This window comes from Mobula birostris, chromosome 5, assembly GCF_030028105.1.
Source record: "Mobula birostris isolate sMobBir1 chromosome 5, sMobBir1.hap1, whole genome shotgun sequence".
NCBI classification, from domain to species: domain Eukaryota; kingdom Metazoa; phylum Chordata; class Chondrichthyes; order Myliobatiformes; family Myliobatidae; genus Mobula; species Mobula birostris.
In genome coordinates this window covers 89,901,288-89,917,550 of record NC_092374.1, presented here as the reverse complement: position 1 = coordinate 89,917,550, position 16,263 = coordinate 89,901,288, and the positions used below count along the sequence as shown (strand labels likewise).

The window sequence follows — 16,263 nt, the reverse complement described above, 5'->3', positions numbered from 1 at the left end:
GATTTTATACTCCTCTACAAAATGGTAGAGCACCCTTAGGAGTATAGCGTTGACTTGAAGTCAAACTAAAACCTCTCAGAGAATGTGTATGGTGCATTTCCTCTCCACCCCGACCTTCCACCTGCCCCTCCACGCCCCCCTTTCTCCCCCTCCAACCCCTCCCCCCCATCTGAATGCCAAAGTATGTGCTACTTTGGGGAGCATTCCCATCAGTCCCTCTCCCCTCTCCCCACATTCCAATGAACTCACCCCCGGATTCTCGCCCTCACCCACACTAAGGGTAATTTACAGAGGCCAGTTAATCTACGAACCCGCATGATTTTGGGATGTGGGAGGGAACTGGAGCACCCAAGGGGAAACCCATGTGGTTAAAGGGAGAATGTGCAAACTTCACACACACACACACACACACACACACACACACACACACACACACACACACACAGGGTGGTGGGCACAGAAACAGGCGGGGGGGAAGGGGGAGAGTTAGACGGAGGGGTCGATTGAAAGATATGGGAGAGACGGATAGCAGGATGGAGCGGGGAGGAGAGACTAAGACAGCAGGGTGAGGTGGGCTGGGCTGGGGAAGGAACTGGAGGCAGGGGGTGGGGGAGGAAGAGACAAGACAGAGGGGAGATGTGAGGTGTGGGAGAGATGGGGATTGAACCTGGATCTCTGGAGCTGAAAGTTTGAACTCCCCCAAATTCTGGCTGCAACTCCGGCTGCCCTTACTGGTGTTGTGACTTTTGGCCTTTGCCCTTCCAGCTGCAGGGGGAGAGACCGGCGGGCGATGGGGCCCAGTCACAGAACTACGGCAAACACGCCCACAAGAAGCAGAAGCTGATGGACCTGAGCGAAGGGTCCACCATGCAAGGGCAGAAGAAGAGAGACCTGAGCGCCAACAGTGATGTCTGCTTGGCGGCACTGAGAGGTACCTGAGAGGTTAACCCTCCCTCATCGCGGTGAAGGTCTGCCTGACGAGTCCGCATTGAGGCTTGCTGAGTTTTACCTGATCCCCACCCGCTTCGTTGCCCTTACTTGGTGAGGTCAAAGTGTACAGGAGTGTGCGCAGAGTTCAGAGCTGCATGGCACCACTCTCATCAGACGCAGCCCCTCAGTCACTCCCATTGGAGTGAGGGTGATTCTCACGCCTGGTCACTGGACTGGGGAAGGTCCACTCTTAGCTCCTGGCTCGTTTTGTTGTTTCGCTGAGACCATGTCGCAATCCCAGTGATCACAACGTCTGTATCCCTGGCTCCCAGTGGCCGTGCCGGGTGGTGTGTAGCCTTGCACTAGCGACTGTGCAGGCAGACCCTGACTGGAGTTTGGCAGAAGCCTGTGGTGGATGCTGACTCTGCGTCCCACCCGCCCTCCCATGCTGCCGGCTTGGCGACAGAATTATGTCACCCCCTGGCTCATCACTGTGTTTCCACCCTCTCCCACAGTCTGCAGCAGTGTGATCCTGTCCAGCGGAAGTTTCCTGAAGGAGGAGACCCATAAGGTGCGTGAAGGTGGCCACTCCTCTTCTCGTTTACGTTCCTAAGGGGGGAGGGTCTGAGGCTGCGCTGGGGGTTGGGGGGGAGTGCATAGCGATTCCTTTCCGCCCCCGGTGGCGTGCGGGAACTGGTGACCGGGAAACAGCAGACCTTTTTTTGCAGCATCCCATTAGACCCACTTCACAGCCCTGCAGGCAAGCGCCTGATCAGGGTAGTGCACTGGGGTTAATTCTGACACATCTAAAATCTGATCTCTAGCTGACTGGAGTTCCTTCAAATGGGGCTACTAATGAATCAAGTTTAATATCACTGGCATATATTTAATGTAAATAGATAGTGCAGAAATAGAGATAAATAGTGAGGTAGTGGCGATGTTTCTCTGGTAAATAGATAATTAACATGGAAAAGAAAGTAGGTGCAAAGAGGGAAGGGCCAAATGACCTTCATCAGCATTAAATTGAATCTTTGGAAGGAATCGCTCTTTTGGTCTTTTCCTTTTGCTGGGTTTGATTCCAGCTTTTGATTCAGCCAGGCATGTGTTCTACTTTCCGTTTTTGTTTCTAGTTCCTTCAGCAACTTGTGACAACAAATAAAAGAGCAGTTTTAGTTCCTTCTGGGTTCTGACCTTGGGTGAGGTGGTTGAAATGTTGAAAGGGAGTTTACTTTGCTGCCTGAACTTTTCTTGGAGAAAGTGACCAAATGCTTGGTCAAAGGAGCTGAAGCTGTGTGGGGGGGAGAATCCCATTAGACCAACTTCATGTTCCTTGAGATAAGCGCTTGATTGGGTTAGTGTTCTGGGCTGATCCAGTTGTAGCATTCGAGGAGCCTTTTAATGGAAATGACAGCTGTTTTCATCTGTCAGTTCAGATTCATTTATTTATCACCCATACACCGAAACATACAGTGAAATGTGTCGTTTGTGTTAACCAACAGAACCTAAGGATGAGAGTGAGTAAATATGTGGCAGATGGAATGGTCCTGCATTTCGGTAGACGGAATAAAGACATAGAGTGTTTTCTAAACGGGGAGAAAGTTCAGAAATCAGTGCAAAGAGACTTTAGAGTCTTAGTGCAGAATTCCCTAAAGGTTAACTTGCAGGTTGAATCATTGGTAACAAAGGGAAAATTCACTGTTAAGCATTCATTTTGAGGGGACTAGAATATAAAAACATGGATGTATTGCTGAGGTTTGATAAGGCATTGATCAGACTGCACTTGGAGTATTGTGAGTAGTTTTGGGCACCATATCTAAATAAAGGACATTTTGGCATTGGAGAGCCTCCAGAGGAGGTTTACAAGAATGATCCTGGGAATGAAACTGGGGAGCTTATGATGGCTCTGGGTCTGTACTATTGGAGTTCAATAGAATGAGGGGGATCTCAATGAAACCTACAGAATATTGTTAAGCCTAAATAGAGTAGATGTAGAGAGGATGATTCTCATAGTTACAAAGCCTAGGACCGGATGGCACAACCTCAGAATAGAAGGACGTCCCTTTAGAACAGAGATGAGTAGGAATTTCTTTAGCCAGATGGTAGTGACTATAAAGCACAGATGGCTATGGAGGTCAATTCATGAGGTGTATTTAAAGTGGAGATTGATAGGTTCTTGATTATTAAGGGAGTCAAAGATATGGGAAGAAGGCGGAAGAATGGTGTTGAGAAGGAAAATAAATAAGCCATGATTGAATTGTGGCGAAGAATAAATGGGCTGAATGACCTAATTCTGCTCTGGTGTCTTAAGGACATCAACATAGCATGCCCACGTTGTTCAGTAGAACAACGGCACTAAACCATGCCCTCCCCTTCTCCCCCACCCCATTTTACTCACCCACCTACTGATATCCACAGATGGTCCTCCAACCTCCAAGTAGTGCCCAGGGCTGCAGGTCTCTTCTTTGTGAGGATCCTGTGGGACATTCTCCAGCCCTTTGAGAGGCAAGTAGGCTGTCAATTGACTTGTCCAGTAGTCAGAAATATTTGTTCCATTAACCTGAGAGGGACTTGAGCGTCATCTTTCTGACGGGTATGCTTTGCCTGGTCTAGAAAGCATGCCATGGAGTCCTGGAACACTACAGTACGGAAACAGGCATTTGGCCATCTAGTCACAAATGAGAAAATCTGCAGATGCTGTAAATCTAAGCAACACACAAAATGCTGGAGGAACTCGGCAGGCCAGGCAGCAACTATGGAAAAGAGTACGGGCAACATTTCAGGCCGAGACCCTTCTGGGGAATAAAGTCCTAACCTGTTCAAACTTTCCCTATATTCAGGTCCTCAAGTCCCAGCAATATCCTTGTCAATTTTCTTTGCACTCTTTCAATCTTATTTATATTTTTCTTGTAGGTAAGTGACCAATATTGAACACAATACTCCAAATTAGGCTCACCAACATCTTATACAATTTCAATATAATATCCCAACTCCTGTACTCAATACATCGATTTATGAAGTTCAGTGTGCCAAAAGTTTTCTTTGCAACCCTATATACCTGTGATGCCATAGGAATTATGGATCTGTATTCTCAGATCCCTCTGTTTTATCTCACTCCTCAGTGCCCTAACACTCACTCTGTAAGACCTGCCCTGGTTTGTCCTCTCAAAGTGCAACACCTCACACTTGTCTGCATTAAATTTCATTTGCCATTTTTCAGCCCATTTTTCCAGCTGGTACAGATCCTGCTGCAATCTTTGATAATCTTCCCCATGGTCCACTGCACCCATAGTCTTGGTGTCATCCACAAATTTGCTGATCGAGTTTGCCACTTTATTATCCAGATCATTGATATAGATGACAAACAACAATGGACCCAGCATTGATCCCTGCAGCACTCCACTAGTCTCAGGCCTCCAGTCAGAGGCAACCATCTACTACCAATCTCTAGCTTCTACGAATCTGATGTCTAATCCAATTCACTACCTCATCTTGAATGCCCAGCGACTGAAGCTTTTTGACCAACCTCCCATGCAAGACCTTGTCAAAGACCTTGCTAAAGTCCATATAGACAACACTCACTGCCTTGCCTTTATCAACTTTAGTGGTAACTTCCTCAAATATCTCTGTAAGATTGTCCAAAGTCTTGTTGACTATCCTTAATTAGTCCTGTCTATCCAAATACACATATATCTGTTCCGTTATAGAATACCTTCCAATAACTTTCCCACTATGATGTCATGCTGTCTGGCCAATAATTTCTTGACTTATTCTTAGAGCCTTTCTTAAACAACAGAACAATATTAGCTATCCTGTAATCCTCTGGCACCTCACCTGTGGCTAAGAATGTTTACATATCTCTGCTAGGGCAATTTCTGCACCAACCTCCCACAGGGTCTGAGGGAACAAACACATTGTCAGACCCTGGGGATTTATCCCCCTCCCAATTTGCCTCAAGAAAGCAAACACCACCTTCTCCTCTGTAATCTGTATAGGGTCCATGACCTTGTTGCTGCATTGCCACACCCACACATCTTTAGACTCTGTCTATTTCCTGATTAAATACAATTGCAAAAAATCTATTTAAGATCTTTCCCATCTCCACGCATAGTAATAGTTCTGATCTTCCAGCGGACCAGTATTGCCCCTTGTTATCCTTTTGCTCTTAATATACCTGTAGAATCCCTTGGGATTCTCCACCTTGTCTGCTGGAGTAGTTTCATGTCTTCTAGCACTCCTGATTTCCTTTCTCAGTGCTGTCTTGTATTTCTTATACTCCTCAAGTACCTCATTTGTTCCTCTCTGCCAATACCTGCTATGCACTTCTTTTGTTTTCTTAACCAGGGCCTCAATATCTCTCGAAAGCTACGGTTCCCTAAACGTGTTAGCCGCCTTTTATCCTGACAGGCACATAGAAGCTTTGTACTAAAAATTCCACTTCGGTAGGCCTTCCACTTACCAGGTACACCTTTGCTATAAAACAACCTGTACCAATCCACACTTGTCAGATCCTTTCTGATACCACCAGCTGGCCATTCTCCAATTTAGAATCTCAACCGGAGGACCAGAACTATACTTTTCCGTAATTACCTTCAAACTAAGGGCATTACGATCACCATATGCAAAGTGTTTCCATACACAAGCTTCTGTCACCTGCCTTAATAGGAGATCTGGTATCACACGCTCTCAAGTTGGGACCTCCTGGATACATTTGAAAAACTCTTTCCTGTCCAACCATTTTATAGTTTGAGATTCCCAGTCAACACGTGGAAAGCTAAAATCGCCTATCACAACCTTATGTTTCTTGCAGCAGTCTGCAATTTCTCTACAAATTTGCTCCTTTAAATCGCGTTGGATGCTCTATAACATAATCTTGTATTCTCTCTTATTCCTCAGTTCTACCCATAAAGCTTCACTAAACGAGCTCTCCAATCTGTGCTGACTGAGCACTGTCGGGATATTTTCCCTGATTAGTAATGCAACCCCTTGCCCCTTTAATCCTTCCTGCTCTATCATGTCTGTAACAACAGAATCCCACAGCAATGAGCTGCCAGTCCTGCCTCTCCTGCAACCAACTCTCAGTAATGGCTACAATGTCATAATTTCCTAAGCTTGTCTGTAATGAAATATGCGCAGCTCAGAACATTAGTTCCACCATCCTGACTGTGTATGTAGCCTTTACAACATCTTTCTTCACAGCCACTCGACTGTCTGTTCTGGTAGTCTTGTTCCCATCTCCCTGTAACTCTAGTTTAACCCCCCCCCCCCCAGTGCACCACTAGCAAACCTTCCAATAAAAGATGTTATTCTCCCTCCAGTTCAGGTGAGACTGGTCTAATGAGGAAGGTTGAGCAAGCTAGACCTTTTCTCTTTGGAACATAGGAGGATGGGAGGTGAATTGATAATTGTATAAGATGATGAAGCATAGATCAAGTGGACAGCCAGAGGCTTTCCAGGGTGCACATACTAATACCAGGGAGTGTAAATTTAAAGTGATTTAGGAAAGCATGGTGGGGAATGTCAGAGGTAACAGAGACTAGTGGGTGCATGGAACACACTGCCAGATGTGGTTGTAGAGGCATTTAGGGGTATTTGAGGCTCTGAGATGGATGGTAGGAGAATGGAGGCCTATACAGGAGGGAAGAGTTAGATTGATCCAAGAGTTCAGCACAATGTCATGGGCCAGAGGGCCTGTACTGTAATGTTCTAAGTTCAAAACAGTAACTAATTAACAGCTGATAGTGTACTGTTGGGGGTTTATAAAGCAACGGGAGCCTGGCGACTAGGGATAGGGAATCTGGAGCGCACTGCTGGTGCTGGAGCTACAGGCAGTCACAGCAGTTAAGAACTACCTAGACTCTCCATTTTTATAAGGTATAGTGGGTGGTAAGGCCCTCTTTCATGGAAAGACCATGATCACCCACGTCATACGACATGATGCACAATGCTCTAAGGTAAGAGGGCTAAAGGTTAAAGGAGATGTGCAGGTCATGAAATGGATTCTGTACAGACAGAAGAGATTTGATTTAATTTGGCATCATGTTCATCACAGGCATTGGGCCGAAGGGCTTCATTCCGTGCTGTACCATTCTGTGTTCAATGTTCTAGCCAAGTTCTTACACTGTTGATGCATGGGAAGTTACTGGTCAAGTATCATAGAGTCTCACAGCTTAGGAATGGGCCTTTTGCCTCACACAACAATGCTGATCTTTATGGTCATCCTCATTATCATCATCATCATTATGTAGCATAACGTGGGCGATCATGGTCTACAGAAATGGTTTGCCATTGCCGCCTTCTGGGCTGTGTCTTTACAAGCGGGTGACCCCAGCCATTATCAGCATTCTTCTGAATGCACAGGAAGGTAATAAGTTGCAGAGGGTAGTGGAGATAGCCTGGTCTGTCACAGTAACAGCCCTCCCTACTGCTGACAGCATCCACAGGAGACGTTGCTTCAAAAGGCAGCATCTATCATCTAGGGTCCCACAATCCAGGCAAGCCTTCTCATTGCTACTGTCAAGCAGGAGGTGCAGAAGCCTGAGGTTTCGCACCACCGTCTTCAGGAACAGTTACTTTCTTACAACTATCAAGTTCTTGAACCAACCTGCACAACTCTAACTCTACCTTGGCAACAGAACATACTGACCAACTTGTGCACTACCATGAACTTGTCTCTGATTGTGTCTGGAAAGGAAGTGGAGAAGAAGCCAGAAACTAATGAGGAGGGGGTATCTATATTGAAACCTATTGAATGTTGAAAGGTCTCGATAGAATGGATGTGGAGAGGATGTCTCCTATGGTGGGGAAGTCCAAGACCAGAGGACACAGCCTCAGAATAGAGGGGTGTCTTTTGGAACAGAGTGGTGAATCTGTGGAATTTGTTGTCACAGGTGGCTTTGGAGGCTAAGTCATTGGGTATATTTATGGCATTCTTGATTAGTCAGGGCATGAATGGATCCAGGGAGAAGGCCGGAGATTAGGGCTGAGATGGAAAATGGATCAGTCATAATGAAATGGTGGAGCAGACTCAAGGGGCCAAATAGCCTAATGGTGCTCCTGTATCTTGTGGTCTTTTCAGTCCCAGTGAAGTGTCTCAGCCCCTTTCAATACCTGACCTGCTGAGTCCCTCTGGCATTTTGTGAGTTTTGCTCTGGATTTCCAGCATCTACAGAATCTCTTCTTTCTGATTGAGTCTTGTCTTTCTTCCTTTGACTCTCTCACTTTGTTGTTTTGTATTTTTCATGTATAACTTACAGAGCATTATGTGTCAGTACCTATGTGCCTGTGATGCTGAGGCAAGTAAGTCGTACATTGTACCTGTGCAAGTGACATTAACCTCGATGACTTGATTTAACGTATTTCCTCTCTCCCGCTGCAGAAATTCCACGAGCTGGTGCTGCCCCTGCTCCTCCGCATGCATCAGGGCTCGAACTCCCCTAGCCCCTACCTGCGGGCGGACTGCCGCAAGGAACTCTACCGGCTGCTGCTCTTCCTGCTCCTGGTGCCCAGCCCCAGGTGGCCACCCCCCTTGCACTGCGCTGTTCGAGCCTTCAGCCAGGGACAGAACGACGGGAACACTGAGGTAAAAACAGGGCTGAACGTTCCCTTACCTGTGTGTTAACATCTCTCTTGTGTGTCCAGTGCCTTTGCCTTAATTGATGTCATGGCTTAGGGTGTAGAGCTGCTGTTTCACAACTCCAGAGACCCAGGTTCAACCCTGACTTATGCCACTGTGTGTCTCAGCCTATGCAGAGTATACACAATCTCTCTGTGACCATGTAGGGCTACCCCAGGTGCTCCAGTTCTTTTGCACATCCCAACGACCTGTGGGGTTAATTGGCCACTGTATTTTGACCTCCTAGTGCAAAGGTTCCAAAAATGTTTTTATGCTGTGGACCAATAGACCCCAGGTTGGGAGCCCCTGCCCTAGTGTGTGAGTGAGGGTTAGAATCTGGGAAGAATTGATGAAATTGTGGAGAGATTAAAGACAGACGGATTGGTGTAAAAGGGTGCTTGATGGTCAGCAAGGATTTAATGGACCAAATAGCCGATTGCCAGGCTGAAGAATACTAACAAATGAAAATGTTCAGAGCAGCAGGATCAAACTGAGTTTGACCTTGAGCTGCATGTGGTATGAAGGCAGATGACAGGGGCTCCACAGAGAGCTGTCATGGACTGGGCGGATTTTCCCTTCGGATACTCCGATTTCCTCCTTCACTCAACTTAAAGCAAGCCGCAGGAGGAACTCAGCGACAGGCAGCATTTGCGGATGCATCTTTCCTGCTCTGTGCTGGAGAGTGCTTTACTCGTGATGGACTGGGCCATAGCTGCTGCTTTTGTAGGGTTTCATTATATTGGCCATCTCCTCTCTGCACTTACAGTCCTGATGCAGGGTCCCAACCTGAAATGTCGACCGTCCCTCTGTCCCCACCACTGCTGAGTTCCTCCAGCAGCTCGCCCATTGCCTTAGGTACCGGCACGTCTACAGTCTCCTGTGACAGGCATGTAACAATGGGTAGGTGGGTGGGTTGTGTGCACCCGTTCACAGAAATGACATTTTACTCACCTACTGACCTTCCCTGCTCTGCATTCCCATCAGCTCTTCCCAGACTTTTCCACTGAAAACCACACTCATTGAAGTGGGGAGGGCGTTCACTGCAGCAAATTTAACTCTTCTGCTCCCACCCACCTACCCTGCACACCCTTGAATTTTCCACCGAAACCCACTTGCATTGGGGGGGGGGGGGGTTGGTGATGGCGTCACTGTGGCTATTTTAACACTTCCCTGCCCGTCTGCATTCCTGTCAGCTCTCCCCAGATTCAGATTTATTTTTCAAATGTACATAAAAACAAAACAGTGAAATGCGGCATCTACGTCAGCAAACAGCACACCCGAGGGTGTGCCAAGGGCGGCCCGCAAGCAACAAACAACAAAGGCAAAGCAGGCCCCTGTTCCTTCTTCCCTCCTAATGCACACACACAGTCCTCTAACCCCAGGACAAATCTCTAGTCTTCCTGAATCTAAAAGCTGATCTAATCCCTGCATTTCTGTCAGCTCTCCCTGGAATCCTCCATCAAAACCAGCGTGCATCAAAAAGTCAGGGTTGGGGGATATGCGGTGTTCACTGTGGTTAATTTAAACTCACCCCACTCCTGCATTCCTGTCAGCTCCCAGACTTCTGTTGAAACTCATTTGAGTTGATGGTGGGGTGGGGGGGGGGGGGGTTCATTATGGCCAACTTAATCATTCCTGTTCTCCCCAGATTTTCCACTGAGACCCACTGTGTGAAGGGGGAAAGAGTTCAGTATGACTGATTTAACCCTTCCTCTTATCCCTGCCTATCCCACATTCCTGTCAGCTCTCCCTGGATTTTTCCAACAAAATCCATGTTCTTCGGGGGAGGTGGGAGCATAGTCACCGAGGCCAATTTAATCCTTCCGGTGCCCCCAACTAAAATTGTCATTCTGTTTGCATCTGTAGGTGGCGGCTTTCTGCGCTGAGGCCCTGGTGATCTGCAACTGCGTCATCCACCCACGGGTGCCTCCGCTCAGGGTGTCTCTCGCCGGGACAGGGCCGGGGGCAGTGGCAGGGGTGGGGGCCCCCTTCAAGCCACAGCCGACGGACGCACAGCCCCTCATCGAGCAGCCCCCACCGCCCTCCTTCACGGCTGCCCGCCTCCCGCCTTCGGGGCTCCCCTCCCTGCAGCCCCGCTTCTCTGGTCCCCCTGCCACTGCCCCTCCAGTGCTGGGCTTCCCCCCGCAGCTCAGCCTGGGCCCAACCCCGGTCCCCGCGGCTGAGGGGGAGACCGAAGCAGGGGTCCCTGGGGACGAAGACGCCCTCCTGGGGGACGGCGGTCGGCGGCCGGTCTTCATCCGCTATGACAAGGAGGAAGAGTCGGATGTTGAGATCTCACTGGAGAGCGACTCCGACGACAGCGTGGTCATTGTGCCCGGCGGCCTCACTCTCGAGCGGGCCTCTCCCGAGGCCAGGAAGGAGGAGGCAGAGGAAGTGGAAAAGATCGTTGTGGCCTCGCCACCCCCCAGTCAGCCCCAGGCACCTGCCCCACCCCTGGCTGCCCCCCCTGCTCAGCCTCCCATGGCGGAAGAACCCAGGCCAGAGGCCCAACCTCTGGATGAGGACCTGACTGTCATCAACATTAACAGCAGTGAGGACGAGGAAGGAGAATACCCTGAGGATGAGGAGGACTACTATGAGGAGGAAGAGGATGAGGAAGACTATGAGGACGAGGAGGACTTTGAGGAGGGGGAGCTGGAGGAGGAGGAAGAAGAGGAGGAAGAGGAAGGGGAGGATGAGGAGGAGGAGGACGATGAGATGGACTACAAGGGGTTCGAGGAGCTGGAGGAAGAGGAAGAGGAGATATTCAGTCGGGGCCAAGGTCCGGCGTCTGAGGACGAGGGGCTCCTGGCAGGAATGAGCATGCAGCTGGCAGAGGCGGGCCAGCCGGAGCCCGGAACCACTCCACCAGCCGAGAACGGGACACAGGAGGTCGCTTCCCAGAGGGATGGTGGGCAGGAGGAACCGGTGGCAGAGGTGGTGGCACCCCCGGAGCCAGGGACTGAGGAGCAAAGTCCTGCAGGGAAGACTGACGCCCTACCAGAGCAGAGCTCCCAGCCCACAGAGGAGGTGACAGCTGGGGCCCAGACTACCCCGGATGATGCAGCAGAGTCCAGGGAGGAGTCCGTGCCAGAGGAGGAGAGCAAGCAGACGCCAGTTACCGAGAGCAGAGAGGAGGGAGCGTCTGAGGAAGCCGGCGTAGAGGATGGAGGGCCCATCCAGGAGCCCGAGGGGAAACCAGAGGCTGGGTCCCCAGCAAAAGTCCCAGAAATTACAACAGCAGCTGTGGAGGGGAGCACCAGCGACCAGCCCCAGCCAGAGGAGGTGGAGATGTCTGAAGAACCCGCTGAAGGCAAGGTGAGACCTAGTCTTTGATACAATCACTTGTACTGTTACAGGAAGGAGTCATACAAAATTACAGCACAGAAACAGCCGAGCCATTTAAACTGCCTCTTCTCATCGGCCTGCACCGGGACTATAGCTCTCCATACTCCTACACTCCATGTAGCTATCCAAACTTCTCTTAAACGTAGAAGTTGAGCTTTCATGCACCACTTGCACTGGCAGCTCATTCCAAACTCTCATGACCCTCTTGAGTAAAGAAGTTTCTTCTCATGTTCCTCTTAAACTTTTCATGTTTCACCCTTAACCCATGATCTCTACTTGTAGCCTCACTCATCCTTAGTGGAAAAAAGCCTGCTTGCATTTACCCTACGTATACCCCTCAAAATTTTGTATACCTCTATCAAATCTATTCATTCTGCATCTTCTATGTTCCAACGATTAAAGTCCTAGCCTATCCAATCTTTCCTTATAACTTGGGTCCTCCAGACTGGCAACATCCTTGTAAATTTTTTCTCTACTCTTTCAACCTTATTTACATCTTTCCTCTGGGTAGATGACCAAAACTGCATTAGACCTCACCAATATCTTATACAGCTTCAACATAACATCCCAACTCCTGTACTCAGTACTTTGATTTATGAAGGCCAATGTTCTTTATGTAATGACCTTATCAACCTGTGATGATGCCACTTTCAATGAATTATGGACCTGCATTCCTAGGTGGATGTTTTGGAGAGGATGCAGAAGAGGTTCACCAGGATGCTGCCTGGATTAGAGAGCACGTGCTACAGCAACTGTAGACAGAGTGGAAACTGAGATGTGCAGCATCCTTGTGTTCATGGCTAGGTACTTGGAACTTAACCCAGTGGCCACTTTATTAGGTCACCTGCTCATTAATGCAAATATTTAATCAATCACGAGGCAGCAACTAAATGCATAAAAGCATGCAGACATGGTCAAAAGGTTCAGTTGTCACTTATACATCAGAATGTGATCTAAGTGACTTAGACTGTTCTGCCAGGTGGGGTGGTTTGAGGATCTCAGAATCTGCTAGTCTCCTGGGATTTTCACACACAACAGTCTGGAGGGTTAACAGAGAATGGTGCAAAAAAAACAAAAAAAATCCAGTGTGCAGCAGTACTGAGGGAGAAAGCACCTTGCTAATGAGAGAGGCCAAGGGAGAATGGCCAGACTGGTGCAAACTGACAGGAAGGAGACAGTAATTCAGATAACCACACTTTGCCACAGTGGTGTGCCGAAGAACGCCTCTGAATGCATGGCATGTCGAACCTTGAAGTGGATGGGCTACCCAGCAGACAACTTGGGACCACAGAGTTCTGGAAAAAGGAAATTGGCTTTTAAACTCACGAGAGAGCATAGGCCATCAACTTTTTGCTGTTGATGTTTCTGTAACAGGCAATTTCTTTTTTATGAGGTCGAGTTGCTAGCTCGACGCTCAACCCAGCACGGATGGAAAGCGTGCCAGGGGAGCCAGCTGGATTCGAACTTGGGAGCCTTTGCTCCGAAGTCTGGCGCTGATGCCACTACGCCACCAGCCAGCTTACACAGTTCTAAGTTGTACCTACAAATGTTTGTAATAAAGTGGCCAGTGAATGTAGAACGGCTTAGTGGGAAGAGCCAGGAAGGCTTCAAAGCTTACATGTTGAGTTGGTAGGGCACTGAGGTGTTTGGTAGAACAGAAGAATCTGGGAACGAAGATCCATAATTCCTTGAAAGTGGTGTGACAGATAGATAGTATTGTAAAAGGAGCTTTTGGCATAATTGCCTTCGTAACTCAGAGTATTTGAGTACCAGCTTCAGGCTCATTGCTTCGACCTGAAAGGCAGGTGCTTTCCTCCCTACAGTTGCTGCTCAGCTCGCTGGGTTCCTCCAGCAGGTTGTGTATTGTTCCAGACTTCAGCATCTGCCATCTCTTGTGTCTCTTATTGAATTAGCCCAGGTTTTCTATAACTCCCAGGCCTGATCAGGCTGTGTCTGTACGTACAAAGAGCATTCTGCAAGGTGCTGAGGCAGTTCTGCTCTGGTTAGTGCCAAACAGGCGCTGTTGCAGACTATCGTCTCTGCACAGCTCCCCAGTGAGACCCTCCTCCACTGGGTCACTTACTCAATGTGTTTTTCCTTGCTGCTTCTGTCTGTCAGGCCCCCAAGGACGAGACGGCAGCCATGTTAGCTGACTTCATAGACTGTCCACCGGACGAAGAGGATGTGGCTGAGGTCCCGGGATCAAGCAGCTGATCGTGTCCTGGTGTGCAGAGGACCAGAGACGACTGCAGCAGTCAGACTTGGAGCCCAGGTTGGCCGTGTTGACGTGCGAAGCTGTTTGTTGTAGGCTGGGGTGGGGTAGCTGGCTGTCTAGTTATACTCCGGACTGCTACCATGATGCCTGGCTCTGGATACAAGGGGTTAAGGCTGAGGTAACTCAAAAATACGTGTTTATGTGTACGGTTGTGTTTTCTATGACTTTTTTAAAATATAAATTGTTAACGTGCCTGAACTTGAGTCTAGTGCATGCATTAATAAAGAATGTTACAATTCGTTACCACTTTTTGCCCAGCCTGTGTTTCACAGTAGAACTGTTACTAAACCAAGGTTCTTTATTTTGGGAAAGCACCACCAAGTAATAAGTGAGTGTGAAGGCCTTTTGAAGCGAAAACCGTGTTGGTCTGAACCCCGCGCTCTGCCTGTAGTAGTTGGACCTGACGCTGGGTCTCTCGCCAGGTCTGAAGTTGAGTCTACCTTTTATTTCAAATTAAAATAGGGAGTGGGGTAGGAGGGGAAGAGGAATATACCCGTCATTGTCCTTAACGAAGTGCTAAAGTGCTACACCTGCCCATTCACCTCCACCCCCACCTCCATTCAGGGCCTCAAACACTCCTTCCAGGTGAGGCAACACTTCACCTGTGAACCTGCTGGGGTCGTTTATTGTGACCGGTACTCCTGATGCAACCTCCTCTACATTGGTAAGACCTGTCATAAATTGGGAGACCACTTTGTCGAACACCTCCGTGCCATCCAACAAAAGTGGAACTTCCCGGGGCCAAACATTTTAATTCCCATCACAACTTTGTGCCAAGATGAAGCTACCCTCAGGGTGAAGGAGCAGCACCTCATTTCCCTCTAGGTAGCCTCCAAACTGATGGCATGATTATCAATTTCCCACCCCCTCCCCTCTTCTTCTATTCCCCATTCTGGCCTTTTACCTCTTCTCATCTGCCTGTCACCTCCCCTGGGTCCCCTCCTTCCCTTTCTCCTGTGGTCCACTCTTCTCTCCTATCAGATTGTACTTCTGCCTGCCCACCCACCCACCCCTATCCACCTTATTCTTCCCCCTTCTTTTCCAGTCCTGATGAAGGGTCTCGGCCTGAAATGTCGACTTCATTCATTTCCATAGATGCTGCCTGACCCGCTGCATTCCTGCAGCGTTTAGCGTGACATTGCTCTGAATTTCGAGCGTCTGCAGACTTTCACGTGCTTACATATGATTTGCCCATATCCTGTTGCCCACCACTGTATCTGTTGCAGAACCAAAGTATACTGACACCCAGGGCCATGATGTGCAGAGAGTAGAATTAGTTTATTATGGTCACATAGAAAATAGTTCAAAGTAAATTATATTATAGTACATTTGTGTCACAGTATACAACCCTGAGATTCATTTTCCTTTGGGTATATGCAGCAAATCTATAGGATAATAACTGTACATAATCAATGGATGACCGCCCAGCTAGGGTGTTCAACCAGAGTGCAGAAGGCAACAAATTGCAAATGTAAAAGGAAGGAAATAATAATAAATTAGCAATAAATATCAAGAACATGAGATGAAGAATCCTTGAAAGAATGGGACAGCACAGGAACAGGACCTTCTGGACCACAATTATGCCGAACCAAATTAGTAATCAAATGGCCAACTATATTAATCCCTTCTGCCTTCACAATGTCCATATTCTTCGATTTCCCTCACATTGCTGTGCCTATCAAAACGTCTCTTAAAAAGTCCCTAATCTATCTGCCACAACCACCTCCCCAGGCAGCGCATTCCAGACGACCACCACTTTCTGTGTATCTGGGTACCGCAAGAAGCTTCTGCATTCTAACCAGATAGATCATTCTAAAACATAAGTACTTCAAGGGAAAAATGATCAAAATGCAGAACAAAAAAAGCACAGTGCAGGCAGACATTATGATGAAAGGGTCACGATAAGGTAGACTGAAAGATCAGTCTTTATCTTGCAAGAGGTGAGTTCAAGAATCAAACAGTGGGGTGGAAGCTGTCCTTGAGCCTGTTGGTACGTGTTTTCAAATGTTTGCATATTCTACTCCAAGGGAGAGGACAGAAGGGAGCGTGGATGGATGGGTCTGGTCTCATTTATGTGTAATGTTATGTCGTCTTGGAT

At 48.2% G+C, this 16,263-nt stretch overlaps 1 protein-coding gene and 1 long non-coding RNA gene across 3 annotated transcripts in view; one reads left to right on the top strand and one right to left on the bottom strand.

The window, feature by feature from the left end:
- Positions 1–14,408, top strand: part of pelp1 (proline, glutamate and leucine rich protein 1) — a 60,364-nt gene extending 45,956 nt beyond the window's left edge. Inside the window, 5 exon segments of the mRNA XM_072258383.1 lie at positions 766–931; positions 1,446–1,501; positions 8,306–8,509; positions 10,409–11,860; positions 14,009–14,408. Of these exon segments, the coding sequence (XP_072114484.1) occupies positions 766–931; positions 1,446–1,501; positions 8,306–8,509; positions 10,409–11,860; positions 14,009–14,104 (1,974 nt within the window). The 3' untranslated portion in view covers positions 14,105–14,408.
- Positions 1–16,263, bottom strand: part of LOC140197860 (uncharacterized) — a 39,400-nt gene that overhangs the window by 12,686 nt on the left and 10,451 nt on the right. The window contains exon 3 of one of the 2 annotated variants that reach the window (XR_011886041.1): positions 3,330–3,423. The exons of the other annotated variant lie outside the window; for it this stretch is intronic. This is a non-coding gene — a long non-coding RNA (uncharacterized lncRNA). The remainder of the gene's footprint in view (positions 1–3,329; positions 3,424–16,263) is intronic. 2 annotated transcript variants of the gene reach the window in all.